Raw genomic sequence first — 27,272 nt, 5'->3', positions numbered from 1 at the left:
CCTCTTCTGGTGAAGCATCCATGGAGTCATTGACTGCAACCTGGGACATCTTGTCAATGGCCTCATCATTGATGACTGAAGGGTAGTTGAGAACTGCTTCAAAATGTTCAACCCATCTCTGGAGAATCTGCATCTTCTCTGTAAGGAGCACAGTGCCATCAGAGTTCAGGAGGGGAAAGCTCCCAGAAGACTGTGAACCATAGAGTGTGTAATTTAATGCACCACTGGAAGGCACTCAGCTACTACTACGATGATTAAACCAGTAAAAGAACTCGAATAGAATAGACTAGAATAGAATAGACTTTCTGTCTTTTCTCTTTCTGTATCTTTCTCCATTTTCCTCTCTGTGGCCTTATTTCTCTTTTCATGTTCCTAACCTTCTTTGAGTGGCTGTGTTCCCTGCATGTGCAAGTATTGCCAAAATGAATACATCAAATATCTGCGGGAAGATGCTGCACTCACTGTGAGCCCAAAGTAAAGCCCAAATCCTGATCTCACAAAGTCAATGGAAAACTCTCTTTGTCTATAATTTGGCCCTATCTCCACTGAGGAGTTGCTCCCCATTTACACCTAAGTAATAGAGATCAGAATCTGGCCCAATGGGCCAGATTAATCTTTGGTGTAACTCCATTAATTTTCAGTGGGCGTTCCCATAGGGATTAATTTGGGCCTCTGTACCTAGGACAGGATTTCAAAATAGGAATGGTATTTTATACACAATTTGGCAGATTCACCTCTCACAGGCCTTGCTTACACTAGCATTTTTCAACTCTCCCACCTTTGCATTATTACTGCTGCAGTAGCAATAATGGAGGCGCTAACTTAGATAGGCTGCCGACTGCCTTTGGCATTTTAACCACTGAGTCGTGTAGACCTGCTCTGATCAGAGTTAAATGACATAGTGATCAAAATACCAGTGGTTTACAATCAGGGCCGGCTCTAGCCATTTCGCTGCCCCAAGCACGGCGGCACGCTGCAGGGGGCGCTCTGCCGCTCGCCGGTCCCACGGCTCCGGTGGATCTCCCGCAGGCATTCCTGCGGAGGGTCCACTGGTCCCACGGCTCCGGTGGACCTCCCGCAGGCGTACCGGCAGATGCTCCACCGGAGCCGTGGGACCAGCGGACCCTTCGCAGGAACGCCCGCTGGAGGTCCACTGGAGCCGCCTGCCTCCCTCCCGGCAACTGGCAGAGCGACCCCCACGGCATGCCGCCCCAAGCACACGCTTGGCGCGCTGTGGCCTGGAGCCGGCCCTGTCTACAATAGTTGCCTTTGCTGCTGTCGTGGTGACTGGCAGGGCCGGCTCCAGGAACCAGCATTCCAAGCTGGTGCTTGGGGTGGCAATCTGCAAGGGGCGGCAGTCCCTGTTGTTTTGCCCCCAAGCAGTGCACCAAATTGCCACCAGGGACAGCGGAGGCAGTCCGTGTGCCCTTAGGGCGGCACGCGCGTTTCTGCGGTGGCGGCAATTCAGCAGCAGCTTCTATGTTTAGCTGTCTGCGGCAGCTTCAGCTAAACATAGAAGCTGCTGCCGAATTGCCGCCACTGCAGAAACAAGCCTGCCACCCTAAGGGCACACGGACTGCCCCTGCCGCCTGTGGCGGCAATTCGCTGAGTTGTTTGGGGCAGTGAAAACTGTAGAGCTGGCCCTGGTGACTGGGCAAAAGAGGGAAATTTGAAGAGGAATGCTAGTGTAAACATAAACACACTGGTGTGAATCTGGATTAACCCCATTACAATCAGTGGAGTCACTCTGGATTTACACTGGTGAAGCTGACAGCAGAATCTTGTCATGTCTGTTTCTCATTCTCCCTTTGATCCTGTCTATGCTACAGAAATAACCCTGGTTATACACATTTGTGCCCAAAACATGTTATAACATGCTGGGTTATTTTGGCTCTGTGAATAGGTTGCAGCCATGTTAAAGAACTATGGTAGCAAGTAGGAGCAACTGGAGTGAAAAAATGACTCCCTGGGGCCTGGTCTACACAAAGATTTTGTTCTGATAAAAACTATTTTGGTTAGGGCTGTGTTTTTTTATTGAAATAGCCAGACTGGTACAGCCCCACATGTGGACAGTTATACCGAAATAAAGTGTACGTCAGTATAGCTTATTCCTCTTCCCACACTACTCAACTCTGGTGTAAGCAAGTCTATACTGGTATAACTGCATCCACACTTGGTGAGTCTAGTGCTTTAACTATGCCATTTTATGGCTTTTTCTGTCCGCACAGCCATGGAAAAGGCATGTTTGACAACATTCTAATCTCACTGTCTGTGGTCATGTCTAATCTCTCTCTCTTAATCTGTCCTTGTGGAGATAGCTAGATCCCTGGGGCAGAGACCATCTTTTGTTCTGTTTGCACCAGGCCTACCATAATGGGGTCTTTAGTCCATGACTAGGACTCATAGCTGCTATGGTATATGGAAATAACAAATTATTATTAATAATAATAATAATAATTAATAATAACTCAAGCTAGCTCTCACTATAAAATCCTAGCGGAGACAAGGCCGACGTAGTTGTTAATTTGATGTCTCTCTGGTCAAGGCCAACATTATACGCCCCGCCCTGAGGTGACCTTCACTAGCTATATGAAGTACCAAACTACATCCTCTCTCTCTTTCTCTCTCTCTTTCTCTCATCTTTCTGTCTCTCCCCAGTCATCTATCTAAATATTGTAAACAAAAGCAGGTAAATCTCCTTCTTCCTTCAGTCCCAGACAACATCCACCTGCTGAATCCATTCTATGGCCCTTGGGCTTTACCATCCTCCCTGCCTCCATTCAGATGGAAAGCAGGTGAGAACCAAGGAAGCCCCAGGCTCTAGCACTTGCTAATCACCCATGAATGCCGAGGTGGGAGCCAGCCCCAGGGGAAGGGACAGCGAGGGTAAGGGCTGGGCAATATGGGTAACCCTGCTTCAGCCCGGCAGGTGCTGGGTTTGAAAGAAGAGCCCCCCAAAATCAGACAACAGCCTCAGCAGGGATGAGCTCAGAAAGAACAGGAAGGGGCATATATGTGTCTGTTGGGGTTTCCAACACTAGAGTGGCACAGGAGAGACAGACTGACTCACCCAGAAAGCATGTGCTAAGTACATGGGTTTGGCTTCTGTGCTGTGCTGAGCACAGGGCCGCCCAGAGGATTCAGGGGGTCTGGGGTCTGCCCACTGTCGAATTGCCGCCGAAGACCAGGAGCGGAAGAAGCTCCAGGGGCCCGGGCCCTGCGAGTTTTGTGGGGCCCCTGGAGTGAGTGAAGGACCCCGTTCCAGGGGTCCTGAAAAACTCTTGTGGGGGCCCCTGCAGGACCCGGGGCCTGGGTCAAATTGCCCCACGTGCCCCCCCTACCCCCAAGGAGGCTCTGGCTGAGCATATGTGGGCACAACATCACCTGCAGACTCCATGTCCATTTATGCCCACCACAACAGGAGCCAAAACCATTCACTTCATGTCTGGGGATTGGTCCTACTTTGAGCAGGGGGTTGGACTAGATGACCTTCTGAGGTCCCTTCCAATCCTGAAATTCTATGATTCTATGATTAGTTCTTTTCTGACCTGCATCAGTCACTACAGGGTAAATAAGATCAGCCTGGGTCAGTGCTTGGATGTAGAGATGTAGGGAAAATGTGGGTGCTGCAGAATACAGTGTGGATGACTCCTTAGGGAGCAGGTTCCCTCTGAATCACTATGCCTTGCTTCAGGGAGTATGAGGGTTACTCAGTAGGGGGCTCTCTTTCCCCTGAACATTTACTAGCCTGAATGCCCCAGTGTGGACATAGGGTTCATTGTACTATCTTTTGGATGAGATATGAAATTGAGGCTCTGGCTACTCAAGATTTTGAGAAACCTCCTGGTACTTTTCATAAGAGTAGGAATGTCCTGGTATTTCAACAGGATATAAGTATAAACTATTCTTTATCATCTGCCCATAATTGTTTGTCTAGTGTTTCTGTGTGCTGTTAAACTACCACAGAGAGCGCAGTGGTGAGAGAATGATCTTGACCCAGTGTGTACAACACCTTGGGATCCTTCAGGCTGTAAGTGACAAGAGAAATGTGCCATAATGGTTATCTGTGTAACAAATCAGCTACTTTACTTACCTAATTAAACCTGTTCTTTTCCGAGCACTTCTGGGGAGAGATATTGGAGGTTGTGGGTGCCGGGGGATACGTTCCTTGCACATGCAGCAATCCATTGGTGACTTAAATATACTTTTTTGGCTGAAGGTTTGCTACAGCTGTTAGTCGTGCAGGTGATATTCCCACTGGGAGAGCACTAAGAAACTGTGGGCAATACTCAGACTGGGCAATGGAGGGCAATGTCCCGCCAAGAGAATACACTCCTGTTTAATTCTGCATGCCTAGCAGGGCTATATTTAAAGGGATTCAGTGAAGCATATCTGGGGTATATTGAGCAAGTACTTCCAGAAGGTCAGCACGCCTAACATCATGAAAGCGGTTTGGGAAATGGATTGTATCTTGGGTTTAAAGGGAGCCCCTCCAGAGCTTTGTCTATGCTAGGAAATGTGGGACACTCATGCTGCCAGTGGTGGAAGCTGTAGCATTTGCAACTCTGATGGAGCTGCACTGGTGCTGGAGAGAAGGTGGGAGAAATTCAGGGCATCCTCAGTGTAGTCATGGCCCTCGAGGTCACTTCTTGCCACTGTGCCCACAGCTGGTGGAGGATTGTTGCCTGCACTTTATTCTGCAGGGCTTTGTCCAGTCCTAGTTCCAAATAATGCTGTTTTCACACCTTCCCTTGGGTTGGCTATTCCACGGCCTAATCAATCCTGCCATTAGGAAATGGTTCCTGATATGAATATGTGGAATTAAAACCCTATGTCAGAGTGTGTCTCAGGAACGGGTGGTAGTGAAAGAACAGACCCCTCAAACTCTTGACCTTGTGGTTTGTTCAATAGCCTTCCTGTCCGCATATTTTCACACTCTCCTTTCTGCCCAGGGAAGCAGTCCATCCCAGTGACTGCTTTGGCCTAAGTCTGCATCTCCACTGTTAACAAAGAGCTACAATTATCCTGCAATTCTCAGGTGATCAGGAGCCTGAGATGTTAATGGGAGGGGAGAGCTTTGTCCTTTTTCTGACCTGCTTTCCCAAGGAGTCCAGAGAAAGGAAAATGAGATTATAATACAAATGACGGGCTAATTTTTGTTATTCTTTCAAGACTGCCTTCCATCCACAATCACTGCTGCTCAGGTTGTGATGTTCTAGCCAGACAGGGGCAGGTGGGTCAAGCACTGGAATGCTGGAGAGTGCTGGGTTAACGCTGGGTACAGTTATGTGTAGGGAGCCCAGCACTGGAATAGCAGGGGAGCTGCCAGGCAGGACTGAGGGGCATTGGCAGAACTGTGTGGGGAGAGACCAGGACTGGAATAATGGGAGGTCATGCCGCACAGCAGGATTAAGATGTTTTTCTAAATTAAAATTAAGAGGGTTCAACCTTTTCTGTTTGGTTGGCTCTCCACAGCTTATGGGATGCATGGTTTGTCTTTCCGGATGGATTTGATTTGATTTTAGATCATTTTATGCCCCCACTTTGTAGCATGATGTTATGCCCCCACAGAGGCACAGTAGGTGAATGCATCAACCCCATGTTGTGAGGAGCCCACTCCTTACTCAGGCCAGACTGCCAGGCTAGGACTGGTTTGCATTCCCCGACACCCAAGCTGTTACACTCTCTGTCCCAGAAGGACTCAGCATAGAGTTGCAAATGTTGGTTGGAGGTATTCCTGGAGCTTTCTTCGCATGACATAATCTTCAATTACAGATTAATCTTTCGTTTCTGGAGACTCCAGGACAATTCTGAAGGGTTGGCAAGCCTAGCTCAGCAAGGGAGGTACTCCTTACTACCTTTGAAAAAATCAAAACAAAATCAAAGAAACAACATCTGTTCTGACTGATAGGACCCAATTCACACTCCAGGTGAAGTCCTGGGAGCAACAACAGTTGTTCAACAGTAGTGTAGAAAAGGGCCATTTTTTTGTCTGAGATACATGTTAGAAAAATAAAACCCTGTTCTACAGACAACTGCTTGCTGAGCTGTATATGGTCTCACTATGCTGCAAAGCCCCTATTGCAAGATGGTATCCCCTGCCCAAGAAAACACAGTTCAGTCTTTGTTCATGGGCACACTACAACTTAGCCAGGAGAAAGACGTTAGGTTTGGCTAAAAGTTCTATTGTAGCTAAGACCTAACCAGGTTCCCACAGGGGACTGTGTCCATTACAAAAGCTTGTGGTATTTGAACACCATTCAGAGCACCTGAGTTTGTTGACATGCTCAGCAGCATACCAGCCAGTCACGGGTAAAACCTGGGCTGACACAGTGTTGAACATGATTTGCCTTGGCCTCCACTGACTGCAAAGTCATGATCAACATCACGTCAGCTAACTTGAATGCTCCCAGTCACATTCAGATAGGGGAGGAGGACTTCCTCATGTAGACAAGCTAATTGAGCTAAAGCCTTGGACACTGAAGGATTCTGAAGCAGGGTTAGATCCTATTTACACAGCTTCTAACTCATGGCTTGGGTATATTTGTAATGTACACAAGCCCCTGACTCAGACATAGTTGTAACATGGACAAGCCTTTCTATAATGGTGTGAATCAGAGCTAATTAATTGTTGCATGAGTAGGAGAGGGTCCAGGTTCAGATGTGATATTTTGCAGCTTGAGCCAATCCCTGGTAATGGACCTGGGGCCCAAACAATGGTTGTCCTGAAAACATCATGCTGGAGAAATAAAAACATATTGAAGATGCTTTTTGAAAGGGAGCCCAGATGGACTGAAAGGGATTTCCACTAGAGCTGGGTGATTTTGTCATGCAAATAGTTTTTTCACAGAAAAATGCAGATTCAGGGCAACTGAAACTATTTGTGGATTCGGGTAGATGTCAGTAAATAGTTTGGGGTTTAAAAAAACAGTCAAAGAATTATTTTTTTAAAAGTCTAAGCTGTTCATTTCAGCATTTCCAAAATGAAATGTTTTGACTTCTAATTTCAGAAATACCTTTTGTTTCGGTGTTTTCCTGCATTTTATTTAAAAAACATTAACAACATTTTTTAAAAACCCTGAAAATGAAAAACAAGACAAAACCAAACCCTTTCATTTCAGGTCAATCAAAACATTTCAGTCAACCCTAAATGAAATTTTAAACTTTCATTTCACTGAGCAATTAAAAAAGCATTATTTCAGTTTGATCTGAAACGATTTTTTTTCAAACTTTTCAATTCAGTGACCAAACCAAAAATTCCGTTATTCACTCAGTGTTAATTTTCACATGCCAGGGGGCCTGCCATAGCCAAGATGCAATTCCTTACTGGGGAACCTCAAACAGTGGGTGATGGCTTAGGGTTGTCTGCACTTGAAATATTACGGTTACCGATCTCCCACTGTAGCGCTTCTGTGTAGATACTATCTGTGCAGACATGAGGGGTTCTCCCATCGCTGTAGTTGATGCTACGCATGGATCAGGGGCGCCTCATGGTCTCAGACACCATCCGATGGTCCGGGGACATCTATGTCAAACACATCACCAGCCATCGACAGCACCAGGAGGCATGAGCCAGAGCGACATTGTGCATCAACTATGAGAAAGGGACCAAGAGACTTTTTCTATTGGACCATATGAACTGGAACCATAAACTCACAGAACGTTAAATCTCACCAAATGAGGGTCAATCCATCCTCATGATTGTATCCACTCATTATACTCCACATCTGAACTCCCCCAAGTTCTCATATTATACTCATATGAACAACATGCCCCCATATCTCAATATCTGTACTTTGACCTGTTAATCTCTTACCCCCAATCGGGGATATTGCAGATTATATATTCGTTACGCCATCCAATCTTAAACTGAATTTTGCATCCCTTGATAATCTGTACGTTATTCCCCGATAACCAGAAACTTCTATGTTTAAACGCTGTACCATTCACTTTTTAAAAACATCATCTTAATAATAACTTTAAATCCATCTCCCTGAGAGGCAACTCCCACCCCCGGCTTTGAGGTGCATGTGTGGTGTCTTTTCAAGCCAATGGGTATAACTGAAGGTAGCATGCCAATGACCCATCACCCCCTGGCTCTACTATTGCTCAAAACCTGGCTCCTTTTCTGCTCCTGGCAGAGGCAGGCACTACCCTCACTGATAACAATGGCAATCAGAGCTGTTTGCCCCCAGGCTGAATTTAGCCCTCTGTCTCTTTTCTAAAATCTCTTTAGAAAACGTATCTTTCCCCTTTGTTTCTGCCACACTTGGAGGTCTGCTCATGAAAAGCAATGTGTGGAGCTCGGTATTAACATTATTATAGTATTAAAATTAACATTTTGAGTGGTGCACTTTTCAAAGCCAAAGATGCAGATAAATGAACAATATGGACCCATATATGTCTAATTTTTATTGACATAATAAATCAGTTTTGCCAATTAAAGTAACAATGACAATAAATAAATATTTGTCTTTGTTTATTAATTAAACTCTTAGGTCTCAATCCAAAAGGCACATGCTTCAATTTGACATCATAATTTCATGGCACTACCCATATACATAAAGTTAAGCCTGTGTATACTTCTTTGCAGGGCCTTATTTTTTGATGCAGGTGGTACATTTATAATAACAATACCCAGCTCTACCATAGGGCATTTCATCAGTAAATCTCAAAGCAAGTAAGTATTGTTGGCCCAGATCTATTGATTTCAATATCTTTGTGGATCTGGGCCATTATCCCCATTTGACAGCAGGGGAAACTGAGGCACAGAGTGATGCAACTTAAGCAATGGCATTATTAATTGTCATTACCATTTTATTATGCTTTACAATGATAATAGAGCATAATAGCAATATTTACTATTTAAAGCAATAGCAAATATATGAAAATAAATATATTAAGGATGACATGACTATGTTGCAATACACAGTGCGCATCCTGGAGTTGTGGGAGTCAGCTGGAGTTTTGCCAGTGTCATTAAAGAAAGTAAGATCAACCTCCACTAATAGTTTTATTTGTTTAAATTAGGAATGTGAAGAATGCCTGATGGGGAATTGACCCTACTGACCTGCCATGGGGGAGGGGAACGAGACAGCCACGGTTTGTGCTGTTTCTTCATTTATGCATCCTTTTAGCCTGATTAGGTTTTCCCTGGGTTCCTAGTTCACTGCCCGACTGCCCATGCAATCTAATTTAGGAACAAAATCCCAATTAATTAAGATTTCATCAAAGTGGGCTGTTATTGTGGGCAGCACACCAAAGGCTCCAGCCTGTTGGAGCTTATTTAAGAGCTGTGAACTCTCTCCCAGCCATGGCGACATATCTAATACACTTAGCACCTAGTTCTGGGAGGTAGCCTTAGCGAGTGCCCGTTGGGGCAGGGGGTTCGAGCACACCTCCCAGGTGCCTTTGTTTGCAAGTGAATGGGCTGCAGATCTATGCTGGCTCAACTCCACGATAGGTTTGCACCCGTATTTTCGCTGGAGGTTTGTGTGTATGTCTGGTGCCAGAAGGGATTCCCTTCCTGATACCTTTGAATTCTTTTAGGAGGGGGTGTCTGATGCCTGCTGTGCCTCATTCCCCCTTTCTTTGACTGATTCATTCCGGGGGGGTGTCTGGTCTCTGTGTGTGGGAAGCTATTGTCTCTTTCTCTGGATTATTTTGCAGGGAGAAAGGGCATGGAAAAAAATTCACCAATCAAAGGCATCGTGCCCCCCACTTAAATCAAAGGCAATCTGGCAAAGTTTGTTGACTTCAGTGGTTCAGGATCAGGCAGCTCAAGTCTGGGGTTCTGCAGCAACTTTATTTTTTCCTGTACATGTTCTTCAGGTGTGCTTTTCAAACTCATATTTTTCAGATTCATCCTGCAAACTTCCTCCCCTCTCCCCCTCCTCCCTCGAATGAATGTGGGGCAGAGAAACTCCTCAATGCTCCTCCTCCATCAGATTTGGATATTTTTTTGAATCCACTGATTGCAGAAGAGGAATGATCTCCCAGTTATTTATTTATGGAAATGTAATAGCAACTTTGCTCTCTTTCCACTCCAAAATAAAATAGGCATTCTTAACTTTTAAAGCTAAAGCCCACAAATTAAGCTTTATTTGATGCCATTTATACATTAATGCAAGTTTGTTTGCACTTTGAAGGTGTTGGGAAATTATTTTTAAGTGGATTTTTTTTTCACTAGGGTTGAGGAGGAGAAAAAGAGAGGGGGGAGAGAACATGATAAACAAGATTTTTTTTAAGAGCAAAAATTAGGGAACAGGTTTGAAAAATGGGCAGAAACAGTTCCCAAAAGGCATGAAAAGGAGTAAGAAGTGCAAGGTGTATCTACATGTTGCCTCTCTCTAAATCCAATCCTGGGAATTGTGTTAATACCAAAAAGCTCATCAAATGAGCAAATCTGCTCTGCACAATTCATAGATTTAGATAACTGGTAGAGAGGGAAAAAACTCTAAAATATTGTTGCATTAATTTGCAAGGAGGCTGAGTGCTTAACTGCTTGCAATTATAGCCCTGTTTTTAAATCTGCAGTGCAGACATACATGCTTTCCTCATGCCCTGGGGGAAACTCTGGGTCTGAGTTAACTGCGTTGAGAAAAGAGGGGGCTGTATGTATTAGCAGGGGGTGCCTCCCTAAGTTTCCAAAATGTATACTCAAAAAGGACTTGATCCTGACACTGAAATTAAGGGGGGGGGAAAGGTTTACCATTGACTTATTAGTGAAAATAATGGCAGGCCTACTACCCATTCTTAAAGTGAGAAGGAAATTCCGTAGTTACCCTTCCTTGAATATTAAAATGTTTCCACTCTGCATAAAGGATAGCCAAATTTTAGGCACCTTTCTGTTCCAGAGTGTTGGCCATTTAATGGCCTGTCTACCTCCCCTTTTATTTAATAATACTTTACACATCAGAGGAAAGGGAATCAATAATTGTCTCTCTCTTATTGATTATCTGTCTTAATTATCCATCCATGGAACTGGTCAGCTATTGATATATTGTCAATATACCTAGGTACGTCTACATACAGCTCTGTATCTCTAGCCTGCCTATGCAATAATAGATCTCTGAATCATAGGGACTGTACACATTACAGCTCAGACACAGCAGGGGTGAACAGGCTTTGGGGGATCCGTTTTTACAATTCATTTTTGCAAACAGTGTTTGTAAACTATTCACATTGAGCTCTCTTTTTTTTTTCACTCCCCCCATCCCCCTCCCACCCTTCTGTACGCTTCCTCCTCCCAATCCATAGCCACTCCCCTCCAATCAACTTACTTTTAACATGACAATGGCCTTGAAAATTCTCTCTAATCAAGGCAAAGTTAGGAAGGGCATAAATCTACCCCCACTCGATGGGCATCTGTGTGTGTTTGTCTGATCGAGTCTGCCCCTCTCCATCTCCACCTTGTCTTCTCAGAGGTTAGGGATTTATTCTGGGGTAACGTTCCCCAAACACAAACATCCATGAGTGCCCACCTGGCAATGCCTCCCTACCAGCCTTACCCAGCCGGGGTAGGAACTGGAATAAGGTATGGCGACTACTATTGGAACTGCCCAGCAGAGATGGACAATGTCCCCCACAAAGAGGCAGCAGATGCTGATGCCCCGGTCCCAGAGCCAGAGGAGAAGACCCTCCATAATCCAGGTAGGCCAATTTTGGAATGACTGAAGTAAACACCAAGAAAAGTGATTATTATCATCAATCTTGCTGTCTGAAATGACTCAACAAGGGGCGGGTGTGGGAGAGCTCATCTCAATAGCTTTCCTCTATCTCCATAGCCAAGTGACCTCCCCCTCTCCCCAAAAGATGCTGCTATCTTGGTTTATAGGGAGGAAGAGGGAGTCCGAAACGCTGTCTAATCTGGGGGAAGATCGACCCAAAGTAGCTTAGAGGGTATTTCATGGGGGGCTTAAGCATCCACTTCTAGGTGCAATAACCAGTCCTGTCTGGCAGCAAGTTGGTGCGGGCGGGCGGACGCCCCTCGGAACAGACCCAGAGCAGCACTAGAAAGGTCAAGTATCAGAGGGGTAGCCGTGTTAGTCTGGATCTGTAAAAGCAGCAAAGAATCCTGTGGCACCTTATAGACTAACAGACGTTTTGAAGCATGAGCTTTCGTGGGTGAATACCCACTTAGATGCAATCTGAGGAAGTGGGTATTCACCCAGGAAAGCTCATGCTCCAAAACGTCTGTTAGTCTCTAAGGTGCCACAAGACTCTGCTGCTTTTACTAGAAAGGTTGGTGTCCAGCGCTGCTTGGACACGTGGTTGGAAGACTCTAGCTAAGGGCCCCTCCTGCTCTCCTGGACGCTAAACGCCAACGCTGCCGCTGCCTTCAGTGGGGGGAAGCGAGACGTGTTTAAATCCGAGTTGTGTGGGGCTGCGGGGGGCTGTTCAGAGAGAAGCCGGGCGAGGGGTTGCGGGGGGCTTGGCAGGGACCCGCTTTCCGGTGGGGATTGGTGCATGTCTGGCCTGGGAAGGGAAACCAGCCCATGCCCCTCTCGCCTGGTCCCGGTCTTTTGTAGCACGGGCACCAGGCTGTCCTGCTTGGACCAATTCCAATCGGCAACAGGCCGGGGCGCGCCCGCTGAAAGCTCCAGCCGTGCAAAGCGGAGGCGCTGTGGCCCCGCCTCTGGCTAACGGAGCGCGAGAGCCCAGGGGCGCAGGGAGAAGTAGCAATACCCCCCCCCCCCCCGTAGTGGGGCAGGGGTCGAGGTCCCAGGAGGCGGGCGAGGCGCCAGGGAGGGCACCGCGGTGACCCAGACCCAGGAAGGGAGGCAGGCTCTAGCCATTGTCCTGGCTCCACTTCTGGACCAAATCAGGCCGTGCTCCCTTCCTGGGAGGAGGCAAAAGGGCCCGAGTCGGGGGGTGTGAGGGGTGCGATCTCTGCACAGGGTCGGCTCCTAGGGCTGGGTGGGGGACAGGCAGCTCCTTGGTGGGGTGTCTAGCGAGGGTGGCCCAGAGCTCCCGGCGCCAAGCCAGGCTGCGAAGGTGCTGCTGAGTCTGTCATGCTGCTGGTGTCTGGCTCTTGTGGATTCCCAAGGCGCATGCAGACTCCCGGGGCTCCTTCAGCTCCCGCCCCCCCGTGCCTGTCCCACGGACAAGACCGGGGAGAAAAGAGCGAATTCAGGGTGTTCCCAGCCCTCGGGAAACAATTTACACCCCCGGGGCCAATGGGGAATTGCTCTGTACAGCGCCTTCCCCGCGGCTGCCCTGCATCTTGCTTTCCAGGCTGATCCGCGCTGTCTTCGGGCACGTTCTCCCCCTGCCTTACCCTGGCTCCGGCCCCAGCATTTATTTCTAATAGGAATTGTAGCAGCTGGCGCCGTGGTGGCGTGTTTAACCCTAGAGCCCGCAGTGCCGGGAACCCCCGCCAGGCGTCTGCAGAGAGCGCTTCAGTTTTCGCAGCTGTTTGTGCGGGGTGGGCCCGCAGCGAGCTTGAGACACCCCATTAAGTCGTGTGACCCTTTGCCCTTACATGCAATAGGCACGTTTCCCGAGCAGGGAGCTCAGGCACCGACCAAAAGCAAATCGGTATCCCCTAGGGATGAACTTCTCCTGTCACCTGCAGGCACCTCTTAATGCGCCACTTTGCTTTCTCCCTCCCTAGAGCTCTCTCCAGCGTCCTCCAGCTCGGGAACACGCATGCGGTACACCCCGGACTCAGCCACCAGCCCCAACACGGAGCCCCCATCCCCGCACCCTGCGATCCGGATGGGTGGGGTGGAAAGCGGGGGAGGGCTGAAGAAGGCCAAGAGCCGCACGGCCTTCTCCCAGGAGCAGCTGCAAACCCTGCACCAGCGGTTCCAGAGCCAGAAATACCTCAGCCCCCAGCAGATCCGCGAGCTGGGCTCAGCCCTGGGGCTCACTTACAAGCAGGTGAACACTGAGATCTGGTTCTCTAGCGTGTTGGCATCCTAGTGGCTGGGCTGCATCCCTGATTTGAGGTGGTCTTACAAACATGGTCAGTTTTTCAGTGGGCGATCTCTGGTCAGATCCCCACTGTCTCCTCTCTTCTGTTGTAATTTACATCTGTGCAAGGAGGCTGTGAAATGCTACCAGTGTCAGAATTCTCCCCTTGCTCACCTAGGATTATCCAACCGCTTTGCACAGGTGTTCAAGACTAAGCAAGGGGCAGGCAATGAAGAGTCAGGTTTCAGAGTAGCAGCCGTGTTAGTCTGTATCTGCAAAAAGAACAGGAGTACTTGTGGCAACTTAGAAACTAACAACCGAAGAAGTGATCTGTAGTCCATGAAAGTTTATGCTGAAATAAATTTGTTAGTCTCTAAGGTACCACAAGTACTCCTGTTCTGTCAATGAAGAGTCAGTTCCTGGTTGTTCTATAACTAGCATTCACTATGCTCTCTGAGCCACTACTGACCTCATTGCCCCAGCATGAAGGCAGGGGGTGCTGCGCTGCAGAGAAAGTATGGGCGACTTAGGTGTACTCTCTACTCTCAGTACTGACACTAGTGTTACAGTGTCATCCTGCTGGGTGCTGTGCTGCAGAAAGCCGTGTGGATGACACTAATTTAGGACTGATCCATCTTTCATACAAAAATGGAGGTTCTGACTATTTGTGATCATGAAAGAACCTGTGGTAATTTGCAGTAGGGGTGTCTGTCCCAGTGACTGTAATTATATTTGACCTCCCTAAATTCTCCCATTTTCAGCTGGATAGAGTGGTGTTCTTCACTTCCTAAATTGTTGTATATAATTGCTATGGCCTGCCATGTTCCAGCCCAGAGGTGGCTGCATTTCAATGCTGGGTGAAGCAATCCCTTTATGTATTGTCTAAAAAATATTTTGTGAGCTCTGTCTAAAAAGGGATTTTTATGCCCTGTCTCCTACCCCTATCATCTCTAGGTAAAAACATGGTTTCAAAACCAGCGGATGAAGTTTAAACGTTGCCAGAAGGAAACTCAGTGGATGGAAAAAGGGACATGCCTATCCCAAGTAAGAAGAGGTTTCATTATGGGCAGTTACCAAGGGGACCTATAATATCTATCTAATGTACGTGTTTGCTCTCCAGTTAATATGGGATGCTCATGGGCTTAGTAACCAGCCCTTGCTCAGTGTTTCCAGTACAGCATTCCTTCATTCTCTGTTTACTGTATCATGTCATTGAAGCCTACATTGGGGATCAAATGGATCTGGGGGAAGGAGAGCAGAACTTTCCACTTCTAGGATCTCAGGTTGGGGGACTGGTTGCATTAGAGAATGGCATATGGACATCAATTGCAATCCAGTCAACCCAGGAGGAGCAGGGGATGGGGTAGAGAGTCTTTCACCTCTAGGATATTGTTACTTGTATTGTGGTAGTGCATAGATCCTAGGGCCCCATTGTGCACTGGAGATATATATACAAAGAAAAGGCAGTCCCTGCCCCCAAAGAGTTTATAATCTCCTGGTTTGTGCTATTGGAGCCTCAGTACTGTTTGCTTGTACCTGTGTATTGAACCATCTTCTCTCTCTATGGATTTCATCAGGCAGGTTACCTGGATTTGAACCCCAGTTATCACCAAGGTTGTCCAGTTAGTGCCAGCAGGAACATCCAGACTGTGACCAATGTGCATCAGAGCTATGGTAGCAGCCAGACCTATGGGAGTGGCCAGAGCCTGTATCCCTTTGTGGCTATCGAGGAGGAGGGGTTCTTTGGGAAAGCCGGGGGAGCCTGCAGCGCCCAGCAGGCAATGGGCTTCTTCAGCCAGCAAAAGATGAACTTTTATCATGGCTTCCCGGCGAACATGGATTATGCCAGCATGGAGACAGAAGATGGCTACCACTTCCAGAGCGCCTCAACGTCCTTCCCGGGTACAGCTGGGTGCCAGCAGTACCAGCCAGCATGGCACCCTCAAGGGACGCAAAGCAACTATAACTCTTAGGCCTCTCCTTTTTCTTTCCCTCTCCCACTCTTTCTTCCGTTTCTCTTATCCAGCCTCTGTTTTTTAGGGCCCTGATCCTGACTCCCTCTCCTACTCTTTCTTCCATTTCTCTTATCCAGCTCTGTTTTTTAGGGCCCTGATCCTGACTCCTGAGATGTGTGGAGTCCCCCTGCTCCATTGACTCCAGTGGAGGGGCATGGCGCCTTGCAGGATGGTTGGGGTCTCTCTCTCCTCTTCTTTAAGAGGCGCCTATCTGTGTCTGACTCAAGGTGTGCTGCATGGCTCTGAAGTTGGCTTTCATCATATTGACCCTGGCTGGCTCCAGGAATAGGCTCTGTATGTGTGTGGAAAGCCATGTTCATGCAAGAAGTGTGTGAATGTTGGAACTGGAGATGACAGAGTCTACACCAGTGAGTCCTTTCCCTACCCTAGTGTCCCTAGTACAGCTGTATCCTTTCTGTAGATCCTTTCCAGAGCTTGGTCTAGTCCTTGTTTGAAATTAACTGATTTTAATTACAACACGGAATACAAAGTGTACAGTGATCACTTTATAATATTTTTAATTACAAATATTTGCACTGTAAAAAAAATAAACAAAACCAAGCATGGGGTTTTCTCTGGGTAAGATTCTTCCACCCTTCAGCAGACTCCTCACTGTTAGAAAATGTTCTTGATTATGCAACCTGAAATTTCCCCCCTTTCTATGTTCCCTCCCTCCACCAGCCAACCTTCATAACATTTGAACATGTAATACATCCTTCAACAGGGGACTCTCTCCAACTCTGACCAGGGGCTAGATTTGATCATCTATAATCTTAAAAAATCTCAGATTTACTATAATAATAAATAACTGCAATTCCTTTTTAATTAGAACCTGAATATCTACCAAACAGTGACAAGAGACAGCCTAATCCTCAGGTGGTGCAAATCAGCATAGCTTCATCGACATCACCATTTGCACCAGCTAAGCATCTGGACCACAACAGGGGTGAATGGAATTCAGATTCTAATTTCAATTCATTGTCTAATTAAGAAAGAGAGAGAAAGGAGACTGAGAAAGAGGAGTAGAGGAAGGAAAAGGGGAGGGATGGAAAGATGGAGAAAGTACAAGGTAAGCAAATGTGGTGGATTAGGTTAATATCCTAATCCAAGAAAATTACTTGTAGTGTTTACGAAGTGGCTAACTTCCTTATGTGTGTCAGTCAGTTTCATTCTAACTGCTCTCCCTCCACATCTCCCCTGCTCTACTCTGCTGGCAGGCTCCCAGCCCTACAGACCGTGGCTATAGCATCGCAAGTCATCAGCGCTGTGAGAGCAACTGATGTCCTCAGGTATCCATCTGATTCTCTTACAGTAGTAATAATAATAGCTCATATATCTGTACATGAAGGATCCCATAGCACTTCACAAATTACACAAAAATGGCCCCTAGAATGAGGCCACTCTGGGGCGGAGGGTGGCAGCCAGGCAAAAATAGTCTAGTTATTTCAAACCTGATGCTTAGCTCTCTTAACCTAGAAATTAGAGATGGTGGATAAGCCCATTAGATCCTATCTATCCCATTCTCCCAGGACCAGTGCAGGATTGCTCCCTACTGTTTCTTCTCCAATTCTAATTTTAAGTGACTCTGTTAATAGGGCTTCCCTCACTTTCCTTGGGGAGACATTGCCACAGGCTAATTAGATTACTTATCTATTTCTTTGTTTAAAGTGGGACAGTGTCAGCTTCTCCTGGACTCAATGTTTAAGCATGGGGGTGGTGGAGGGGGAGTGAGAGGTGGGAATTAAAAAAAAAAACCCAGCTTGATATAAATACAATTGTTTTCATAAATGTCTTTTAAAATTCAATAAAAACAGGTTTTAAAAAAATCAATAGTCCCCTGCAGTGCTGTGGAACTTAAGGTCGTGCACAACTTGCAGCTTGTAAAACTGACTCAAAAAAGAAAGTGAAATGGACTAGTTCCACTGTCCCAAGCCAAGTGCAAAAAGTAAACAAACAGCATCAATAGTGATAAATGAATTCCATGTTAAAGATTTGTTTAGTTTGATAGCAGGTGGTGTTGGTAGTTTATGTAGTAGTTTTTGTTGTTAATGTATGATTTTTATCTCAATGCTGTCTTAACATCTGCACAAGGACTTTGTCCTACTTACATTTTTAATGCAAAGTAGATAAATGTTTACTATCATGGATTGCTGGGTATATTTTTTTTCCCATATATGTTTTTTAAAAAAGACTTTTTACTTGCAATGAAATTTACCTTGTGTTTTACACTGTGTCTGTTTTATCACTTTTTTTGTTTCTACCTAATGTTTTTATAAACTCGTGTTTTACATTTGAATGGAAAAATAAACTGAATTTATTTTAATGGGGTGTCAATTCAGTAATGTAATAACTTCACTTTCTTTCATCCTGAAGGATGGAAAGTGCTTTATAGGAACAACTTCACCTACAGAGATGAGGAAAAAGTATTATCTTGCCAACCCTATGAGTTCCCCCCACCCCTCCCCTCCCCCCAAAAAATAATGAGAATTTTAAAAACAATAAATGTTTGGGTGGTTTGTCTTTGCTGGCTTCTGAGCCTTTAGGTTGAATTCACTTCCTGTTTTCCAGATTTTTTCTGCAACCATGAGCGCTAGAAACTTATATTATAAAAACAAAACTGGGTAATCTCTTGAATGTTATGCTCATGGGATATAAAAAAAAATCATTAAGAACATAACCTCTTTCAAGAAGGTTGCAGAGTCATACTACTTTAATTCTTAAATTCCAGACCTTTAACACGCAACCCAAAAAATAGACAAAGCAGGCTGTTCCCCAAAACAGGTATTCACCCCACCCCACCTTACTGTTGACTGTCTGCAGGATGCTGCTGAAAGTCCCAGATGCTTCCCTACAGAAACCCCTTGCCTGCAAGCAGGACCAGGAAGCCCTTTTTACAAATCACAGTTATAGTTTTGAATATACTACAAAGAACTGGGAATAGTGCCCATTATTCAGTTCAAGGTGAACGTGCTCCCCTGTTTTCCCACTCCCCCTCTGCTCTGCTCCCCAGTTCAGACATGCACTGTGTTGTATGGGTGGGAGGTTCTGTGCTTTCAGTCTTTCTGGTTTCTCTTCTCTGGCTCAACACTAGCCTGCAGCATTACAGGAATTGTCCTGCTTGCTCTGTACCCCCATTGTCTCTCCCTGTGGACATCAGCAGACGCAGAGGCCTCGTAGCTAGACTGTAAAGTGTGGGCTCTAGAAGTGGAATGTAGAATCAGTTGCTTGGCAACCCTTCAAGAGAACTGCAATTTGTGTTTTCATTTCCTTACGCAAGTTGAATGCTGGTTCATAAAGGTACCAGATAGGTGACAACCCAGGAAAACTGAAATCCTCTGCTCCTCCTCAGATACAATACGAGCAGGGCAAGCTTCCCTCCTCCCTCATCCCCATGCCCTCACCCCTGACTTGACTCACCCTTGGGATGAGAATGGAACTGAGTCTTCACCCTTGATGAGTGCTATAAATACCAATACTAATTATAACTAGTGCCGTAGTGATTTTTTGTGGGTTAGCCATTAAGAGTTTAGCAGAGTTACATGCTTTGCCTTTCTCGCCGAAGATCTCAAAGCGCTTTGCAAATATGGATGAATTGCACCTCAGAATATATGTGTGGTAAATAAGCATCATTCTCTACATTTCAGCAAATGGAACCAAGGCATGGGAGGGGTAAAATGACAAAGGACTGATCTACACTAATCTGAAGTTAGGTTGACTTAACTACCTTGCTCAGGGCTGTGGAAAAAATTTCATGCCCTGTGTGATGCAGTTAAACCATCCCACGCCCCAATGTAGGCACTTTGATGGAAGAATTCTCCCGTTGACCTAGCTACCACCTCAGAGAGGTGGATTTACTCTTGCGCCGGAAGAATGCCTTCCATTGCTGTAGTGCCTATGCTAGTGGCACAGCTGCAGCATTTCTAGTGTAGACAAACCCTTAATTGTGGTCACACGGCTGTTGTATTCTAGAACCCGCAACAAAGCTTGAGCCTATAAAACTAGAGAGCAGTGTGAACTGAGTACCCTTATGGATTTTCTGAGGCAGCTACTTCAATTAAAGGACAATTCCTTGAAAACCTGGTCAGGTGGCAGCCTTACTTGCAGCCCCATCCCCAGCTTGGAGTGGAGATGTTGGGTTTTATTGTTTGTTTGTTTTTTAAAGGTGTTAGCTCAATTGAGTTAGTTTAATTTGTAACCCAACTTCAAACATGTTAATCTGCATCTTAATGGAGCTTTTCAATCATGATAAACTAATACAGTTAAGCAATACACCTTTTGTCCCTCAATAGTCCTCTGCTGCAGTAGTGCTAACAAGAACTCCCAGGCCAGTGGAGTTAACACCCCACTGAGATGAACAGGGCAGGTCACACCTCTCAGAGCTATTGCTTTGTGTTTTTTAAATAAAGAGGCCAAAACCACCCCTCCCTCCATGAGATTCTGATGTAAGTCACATGGCCAGGAACTGATACTCTAGGTATGTGACCATGCTCCTTAAACTGGCCCCAGTGTCATCTAATATTGCTCAGAGCAGGCCTGCCCCAAAAATGGTGCCAGCCACCAGTAGCATGGGTTCTAGTATTGCAAACGTCTGAATTGGTGGGAAGCTCCTTACAGCACCATGGTAATACAAATCAATAATCCAATGTTAGACATGCTTTTCTATTTCTTACGTGGTGCTTCTGTGTTTTTACATGTTGCGGTGTCCTGCAGTTTGTCCAATGTGTTAAATAAAGAGATATAGAGATATTTTATGGGAGAAAAAAAATCAAATTTTATTTGGATCTCTAGACTTCATCAACAGTAGGCACAGCAAGGTTTAGTATAAACCGCCTAAATAGGGTCATAGATTTAAAGGCTAGAAGGGACTAATATGATCGATCTGACCTGCATACCACAGGCCAGAGAATTTCACCTAGTGATTCTTGTAGCAAGCACATACCTTGTGATTGAGCCAGATCATATTTTTTAGAAAGATACTCCATTTCACTGTAGGGTAAATGTGTGGGTACACCAATATGTGTGTGCGGGGATGTGTGTGTGTGCGTGTTTTGTTAGTGACTACATGAAAGTTTGGGTGGGTGTAAGTGAGCCCATATGTCTGAATGTGAGATAGAGACAGTTGTATAATTACCCCAAGTAGGAGACAGCGTGAGAGATGCAGGGAAAGGAAGACATTCAGTAACAATTGGTTTGGGCCCTCTGCATTAACCCTGCTTAGGTGTGGTACAGATGGTGGCCAGCAGTGCCTGGAAAAGGTGCCACAGTGGCTGAGGCATGGTGGAAGCTATAGCCATCTCCTGTCTTTGCGCCATATTCCATGGTCCCAGGAAAGCCATGATAAAAGTCTACTTTGTGCTGGGCAATGAATCCCACTGTCTGTTGGACGCTACAGGTGGCCCCACCTTTGCCGAAGACCCCACCCTCCTCATTGGCTATGAATGCGTATGGGGTCTGCCCTGCTGAGTAGTTCTGACGGGGGTTGCCCACAGCTTGGATGTTTCCAGCTGTGCTGATCGGATAGCTCTGGTGGAATTTGGGGTGCACTTCCAGGTACCCGCTGGGCTGGAACCCAGTCTGAAAGAGAGAACAGGAATCAAAACCAATTGCATGTCTACTGGCACTCACTGTATAAGGGCTATCAGTCCTTTTGCTTCCAGGCATATCCATGAGGCAGGAGGAGGTGGGGAGGGACAAGAAGAAATGTACTTCATAGGTCTGATGTGACGCCACTCTCACAACTGGGGCATGAGGCCAGACTCACCATTGGCCTGATCCGGTAGAACAGGAGGAGAGCTACTAACACTAGCTGGACCATTTCCCTGGTTGGCTGGGGAACAACAAACTAGCTACCATTTGTGCCGTAGGGCAGGAGGCACAGCAGTGGGTTAAATAGACCAGAACAGCGGAAGGCAGGCAGGATGGATCTTCAGCATGACTGGGTTTAGCAGAGGCAGGTTACCAAACTAGCGGGACCATGGTACTGATCCAATACGGCAGGAAATGGGATAGCAGAGGGAATATACCACTGGGCTATGGGAGAAGGCAGGACAGTGGGCTTTCAAGACCAATGGTCTTGGTCCCCTTTCTGTGGAATGACCTTACCTGCGTGAGGCACTGAGCCCGCTCCGACCACAGGTTGTACTTCTGGCATCTCTTCAACTTCATCCTTCTGTTCTGGAACCAGGTCTTCACCTGCAGTGAGGGGTCAGAAGGTTCCCGGGGGAATGGATAGTCAGGGGGGAATAGGGAATGGACTAAGACATTTTTCACCTCTGACTCACCGATTACAATAAGCCTCTTGGGTCGGGGGTGGGGTGACTGGAGGGCTCAGGGAATCAGGGAGTGGATTATAAAGCATCTGAGTGGTTGCTGGTTACAATCTGGCCGCAGTTCAACATCAGATGCCTGTTTAGTGGCCTATGCAAATTGTGTTGGAGGGTCTCTGTCCCCAGTGCCTACGTTGTCCACATTGTGCCCATCATTGTGACATGTAAGTGCATTACAGTTGTGAAAAATGAATGAGTGTGGCCAACAACTGGCACAAATCAAACCCAATGCAGTCTTTACGGTCCCACCCATAGAATGGATGAAATCCCATCTGATTACAGACCAAAATTAAGGAAACGTGTGTTTGTGGGGGTGTAGGGAGGGCAGAAGGCCTGCCATGCATTCTATCAGTCTCCAAAATCAAGATCCCTGATGGGGGCAAATTCCAAAGCAAACTCCCCCAGGGCTGTGTCTGCACTAATAGGGATCGCTGCAAGGATGTTGATTGCAGCAAATAGCTGGTTGTCTCACTTGTCCTGTTTCTAACAAAACCGGTTTGGGGGTGGGTAGGTGCGGCACATGTTTGTGTTTGTTGTCCCAGTGCATCCTGGGATACCTGGGACACCAAGCCCAGAGTGCCCAGCTCTTTCTTTTGGATAATATCCAAATGCACTGCATTGTGGGATAGGGTTAGGAAGAATGGCCCACGGCAACTACAATGCTCGCGGTTTCTCATCCACAGTAGGGAGAGACCACTATAGACAGCACCAGTTCAGCTGGGCCTGGGCTAGCAATTTCATCTCAGGCATTGCAGCGGTGGAACAAGTGATGCTCATAAATCTGCAGGGATGGCGGTTGTGTGTGGCGCTTGCAGCACCTGCATGATGCCTTATGTCAAGCTATTCCAAGCAGCAGATCATTGCATTGCTGCAGGCAGACAGGTCGGAGGGAGGAGTCCAGCCTCGGGGAGAGCTCACAGCAGCACCCCATCTTATTGCAAAGGCTGCATGGGAGCACTGGGGAGGGGGTGGGGAGGAAATGATTTGTGAACTGATCCATACCAGGCCACTCAGAGCCTTATGGGGCAATTCACCAGTGCCCTGAACTGCATCCAGCAGAGGGCTGGGAACTGCTGCAGAGCACAAAGAGCAGGTAACTATGGTAACCCACTTACTGCACAACCACACCACAGACCATGGCGTCACGGCGCTGCCAACTCCTGGCATTCAAAAATCACGAATCGGGCCCTGAAAATCATGAGAGTTGTGATTTTTTTTAAGCCAGATTTTAACAAAAGGTCTCTCGCTCACTCGCTGGCTTGCTTTGCCTCCTGATGTTAGCTATTTTCAAGCTTTTCTCTGAAACCAGGAGGGCTAGAAACGTTTGTTTTTTAAATGAAAGTGGAGCTTCTCATGTTTTCATATGACTCAAGGTCTTTAGAAGAATCAGCAAATTTTGGCAGATTCACAGTAAAATCTCAGGAGTTGGCAACATCAGCATTAGCTGGCTCCCTCATCGTGAGTCTCAACAAAGGTGCCAAGAACTGGCTGGGTTTTAGCACATTCCATCCACGTATGTGTCATTATCCCCATTTTACAGATGGGGAAACTGAGGCACAGGGAGGCGAAGTGGCTTGCTCTGTCACAGCAATGTCCTATACTTACTCTGAGGATAACTATAGGACATAAATACAAGTATTGTAATTTACATCTTTGTCCCTGTTCTGTGCTAATCACCCCCCACCTTTATTCCACTGTGCCTCTTGCAGTAAGTGACATTCAGGTGCAACCCAGCCATTACAAGGCAAACACTCTATGCTCTCTCCATTCACCTGCTTGTAAGTGAGCCCCAGAACTGCAGCCAGCTCCCGGATCTGCTGGGGGCTGAGGTATTTCTGGCTCTGGAACCGCTGGTGCAGGGTTTGCAGCTGCTCCTTGGAGAAGGCTGTACGGATCTTGGCCTTCTTCATTCCTCCCTCACTTTCCTTCCCATTCTTCTGAGGCTTGGCTGCAGGCTGGGGGGACGAGGATTCTGTTTGGGGGCTAGTGGCCGAATCTGGTGTGAAGTGGCTGAAATTCCCAGAGCTGGAGGAAGCAGGGGAGAGATCTAAAGACAAAGGGGATATGTAATGAGCCCACATATGTGTACACACACACACACACGGAGTCCTCTGCTGGGTGAAATCAGAACTGCTCCTCTATGTGACAAACGCCCTGTACCACTAATAGCAAACAGAGATTCTCCTTTATTTAGCTCAAGCGCAGAGGGTCTGCTCTGTTGAAGCAAAAGGATTTGATAGCGATTCCGGCTGCCAGTGTCAAGTTGTGAGTGGCCAGATTAAGCTGTACAGCGACACCGTAGGTGGGAGGTTCATCCCTACAATTCAAAATCCTCTACAGCTTGTCCTTCTGCAGAGCACTTTGCGACCTAGGGATGAAAATAACTATAATTATATCTGTTAAGGCTGTCACTATGCAGCTTAAAGTGGCCACTAACAACACTGGCAGCCGGGATCGCTATCAAATCCTTTTGCTTCAACAGAGCAGACCCTCAACGCTTGAGCTAAATAAAGGAGAATCTCTGTTTGCTGTGGTACAGGGAATCTGTTACATAGAGGAGCAGTTCTGCTCAGGACAAGCGTAATTATATCCCTTTGACAGATGGACAAGCTGGGGTGCAGAGGTAAATGACTCGCCCATGAGCACACAGTGAATCTGTGCACTGGACTCTTGGGCTTAGGTCTAGTCATTTTTGAGGCTTGATTTTGGGTCTCCAATCTGAGAACCTTAAAGGGGCCTGGTGCTCAGAGCCCAGGTGTGCTCAGCACTCTCTGAAAATCAGGCCCCTTTAAGAGGTCTCAGGTTGGGCACCCAGAATGACCGGTCACAAGTGAAAGTTTAGGCTTTGATCCCTTAGTCCTGTGTTTCAGCCACTGGAACAAACTCTCTCAACAGTAGTGTTACTTTCCACTCCAGGATTCAGTGCACTGCACAAACTAACCCTCACCATCCCACTGTTGGGCAGGAGGGAGGTATTATCACCACCAGTGTAAGGTGACAACCAGAACAACTCAGTGAACCACAGTCAGGACAAGAACGCAGGCTGCTGGACTCTCAGCCCATTGCTCTAACCACTAAGCTGCCTCTACCCCTTGTGAAGCGTGTGAGAACTAGAATAGAATATTGTGCGGATGAGATTTTATAGGAGGAGAAAAGGCACAGAGGACACAGAGACAGGTTGGGGAGCAGGCGCTCTGCTCAACTCACTCCAGCGACGGTATTCACAAGAGGACAGAGGAACCCGCAAAGACCCTGCCAGCTCGTCCTGGGAGATCTCCTAAGGGGGTCTCTGCCTGAAGGACAAAGCCAAGATTGAGATCTAAAGAAAAAGCTTCCTAAGCAATCTGGGTTGTTAGTCCAGACAAAAGCGGCCAACATGCAAAGCCATTGAGACAGCATGAATAGGAAAATGTTAACAAGTGAGATTACACAGATAGCTCTCCCCTAGGTGTCTGGCACGTGTGGATGTGGCCAGCACTGGGGGACAGGAGGGATGTATTGGTTTGCAAGCCTGGCCAAATGCCCTGGGACAATTTCTTCCCTCTCCCTGAGCCCCCCACCTTCTCACCGGTCTGCTCCCTGATCTCACCCCATTTTAACCCCTTCATGTCCTCCCCCCCCCCGAGGGAGATGGGAGAGTTAACGTCCATTTGTGAATTCTCATTAATCTCGTTGGGGCATTGACTCTAGAGCCTAAGGATAACACTAGACAAAGACCTGTCTGCATTAACTATTTCACTGATGAACATTTGAGCAGCTGGGATGGGAAGGGGGTGGGAGTGAAGCCCATGGGGTGGGAATTGGGAGCTGCTGCTGTGAAGAAAATGGGGAGAGAAGACAGGGAAAAACAGACAGAGCCAGGGAAGAGGGAGACAAGCAGAGGAAGGAGGATGAGGAAATGAGAGAAACAGAGGGCAGAAACAGTAGTGGAGCCTAACAGGATTCCCTATCCTCCGCCTGTGACACTGCATGAAACTTGAACAATGATAACCATGATAACTAAACATTCAGTCACTGGGTAAAGGCTGTCATCTCTGCAATGCCCCCCTTGCCAGCACTGGGAGCTGTGCTGTGGGTGGTGGGTGTGCGAAATCCTAAATGCATGCTCCAGCCCACAGACCAAACATGGATTTCACCTCTCTCCATAAATATGATAGCTCTGGTTTGAGGCCTGACCATCCCCTACCCCCCTTGGCCATTAGCCTGCCAGGATAAAGCATTCCCAAGGGATCTTACTGGTGTGGCACCAGGAATACAAACTGACAAGAATACTTTGCCTCTACAGTGCTTATACCTGAGGATCTCAAAGTGCTTTGCAAGTCTGAATGCATTAGGCTCATATCCACATTTTATAAAGGGGAAAGAGAGTCACAAAGAGTGGAAGTGATTTGCCCAAGGTCACCCACTGAGTCAATGACAGATCTAGGTGTCTTGAATCTCAGTCCTATCACTTAACTTTGATGGCTTACCTGAGTTCTGGCTTTCCTCCACCGGAAACTGAGCAACACCAGCTGCTTCTGCTCCCTTTCCTGGGCATGACAGAGCACGTTCTGTACCCCCTGCTGAGTTCCAGTAAAACTCCTCATAGCCCATGCCAGTTCCACTTGGGTAAGGCTGGTAAGGGGGCCCAGCCAAGTGAGCACTCATGTGGGTTTGGTTTGAAGGGGTGCTCCTCCCCCACCTCCCAATAGACAGCACCTCACTCAAGGGATAGAGCTCACCACCCAGAATGAGGGTGCCCTAGAATGTCTACAGGGAGTTACCTTTATAGCTAGCAGTTCCCTTCTAAGGAGTACAATATCCTACATCAGTCAGGTCTTCAGTGCACATTGTCATGTTAAAGAGGGTTGATTGGGGGGGAGGGAACGGTGTGAGAGAAGGAGGGGGAGTGGGGGAGGAAAGTGACACAGGGTGGCATCAGGATTAAAAAATGTCCCCTTGAATTCCTGGCATTCTCCAGTCCACCCTTGCATGGGTCCATGGCCCAGGGAAGTCAAGGTAAAGCCTCCCATTG

General features: G+C 46.9%; 2 protein-coding genes across 2 annotated transcripts; one reads left to right on the top strand and one right to left on the bottom strand.

Moving 5' to 3' along the window:
• Window positions 1–11,471: 11,471 nt before the first annotated feature.
• Window positions 11,472–17,367, top strand: LOC127057307 (homeobox protein NANOG-like). Its single transcript, XM_050966212.1, is given in 8 exon segments — window positions 11,472–11,652; window positions 13,616–13,884; window positions 14,872–14,961; window positions 15,495–15,819; window positions 16,762–16,878; window positions 17,093–17,161; window positions 17,164–17,311; window positions 17,313–17,367. Coding segments are annotated over 8 exon segments (1,254 nt in total).
• A 3,779-nt stretch (window positions 17,368–21,146) lies between these two features.
• On the bottom strand, window positions 21,147–26,905 carry LOC127042953 (homeobox protein NANOG-like). The gene is made up of 4 exons (XM_050936519.1): window positions 26,728–26,905; window positions 24,031–24,305; window positions 22,035–22,124; window positions 21,147–21,506 (listed from the first exon to the last, which is right to left on the bottom strand). The coding sequence occupies exons 1-4, from the start codon at window positions 26,903–26,905 to the stop codon at window positions 21,147–21,149; spliced, it is 903 nt and encodes a 300-aa protein (XP_050792476.1).
• Between the last annotated feature and the right edge of the window lie 367 nt (window positions 26,906–27,272).

This window comes from Gopherus flavomarginatus, chromosome 1 (genome assembly GCF_025201925.1).
Source record: "Gopherus flavomarginatus isolate rGopFla2 chromosome 1, rGopFla2.mat.asm, whole genome shotgun sequence".
Lineage (NCBI taxonomy): Eukaryota > Metazoa > Chordata > Testudines > Testudinidae > Gopherus > Gopherus flavomarginatus.
Note: the sequence above shows the minus strand (reverse complement) of the source record. Positions and strands in the feature narration are given on the sequence as shown.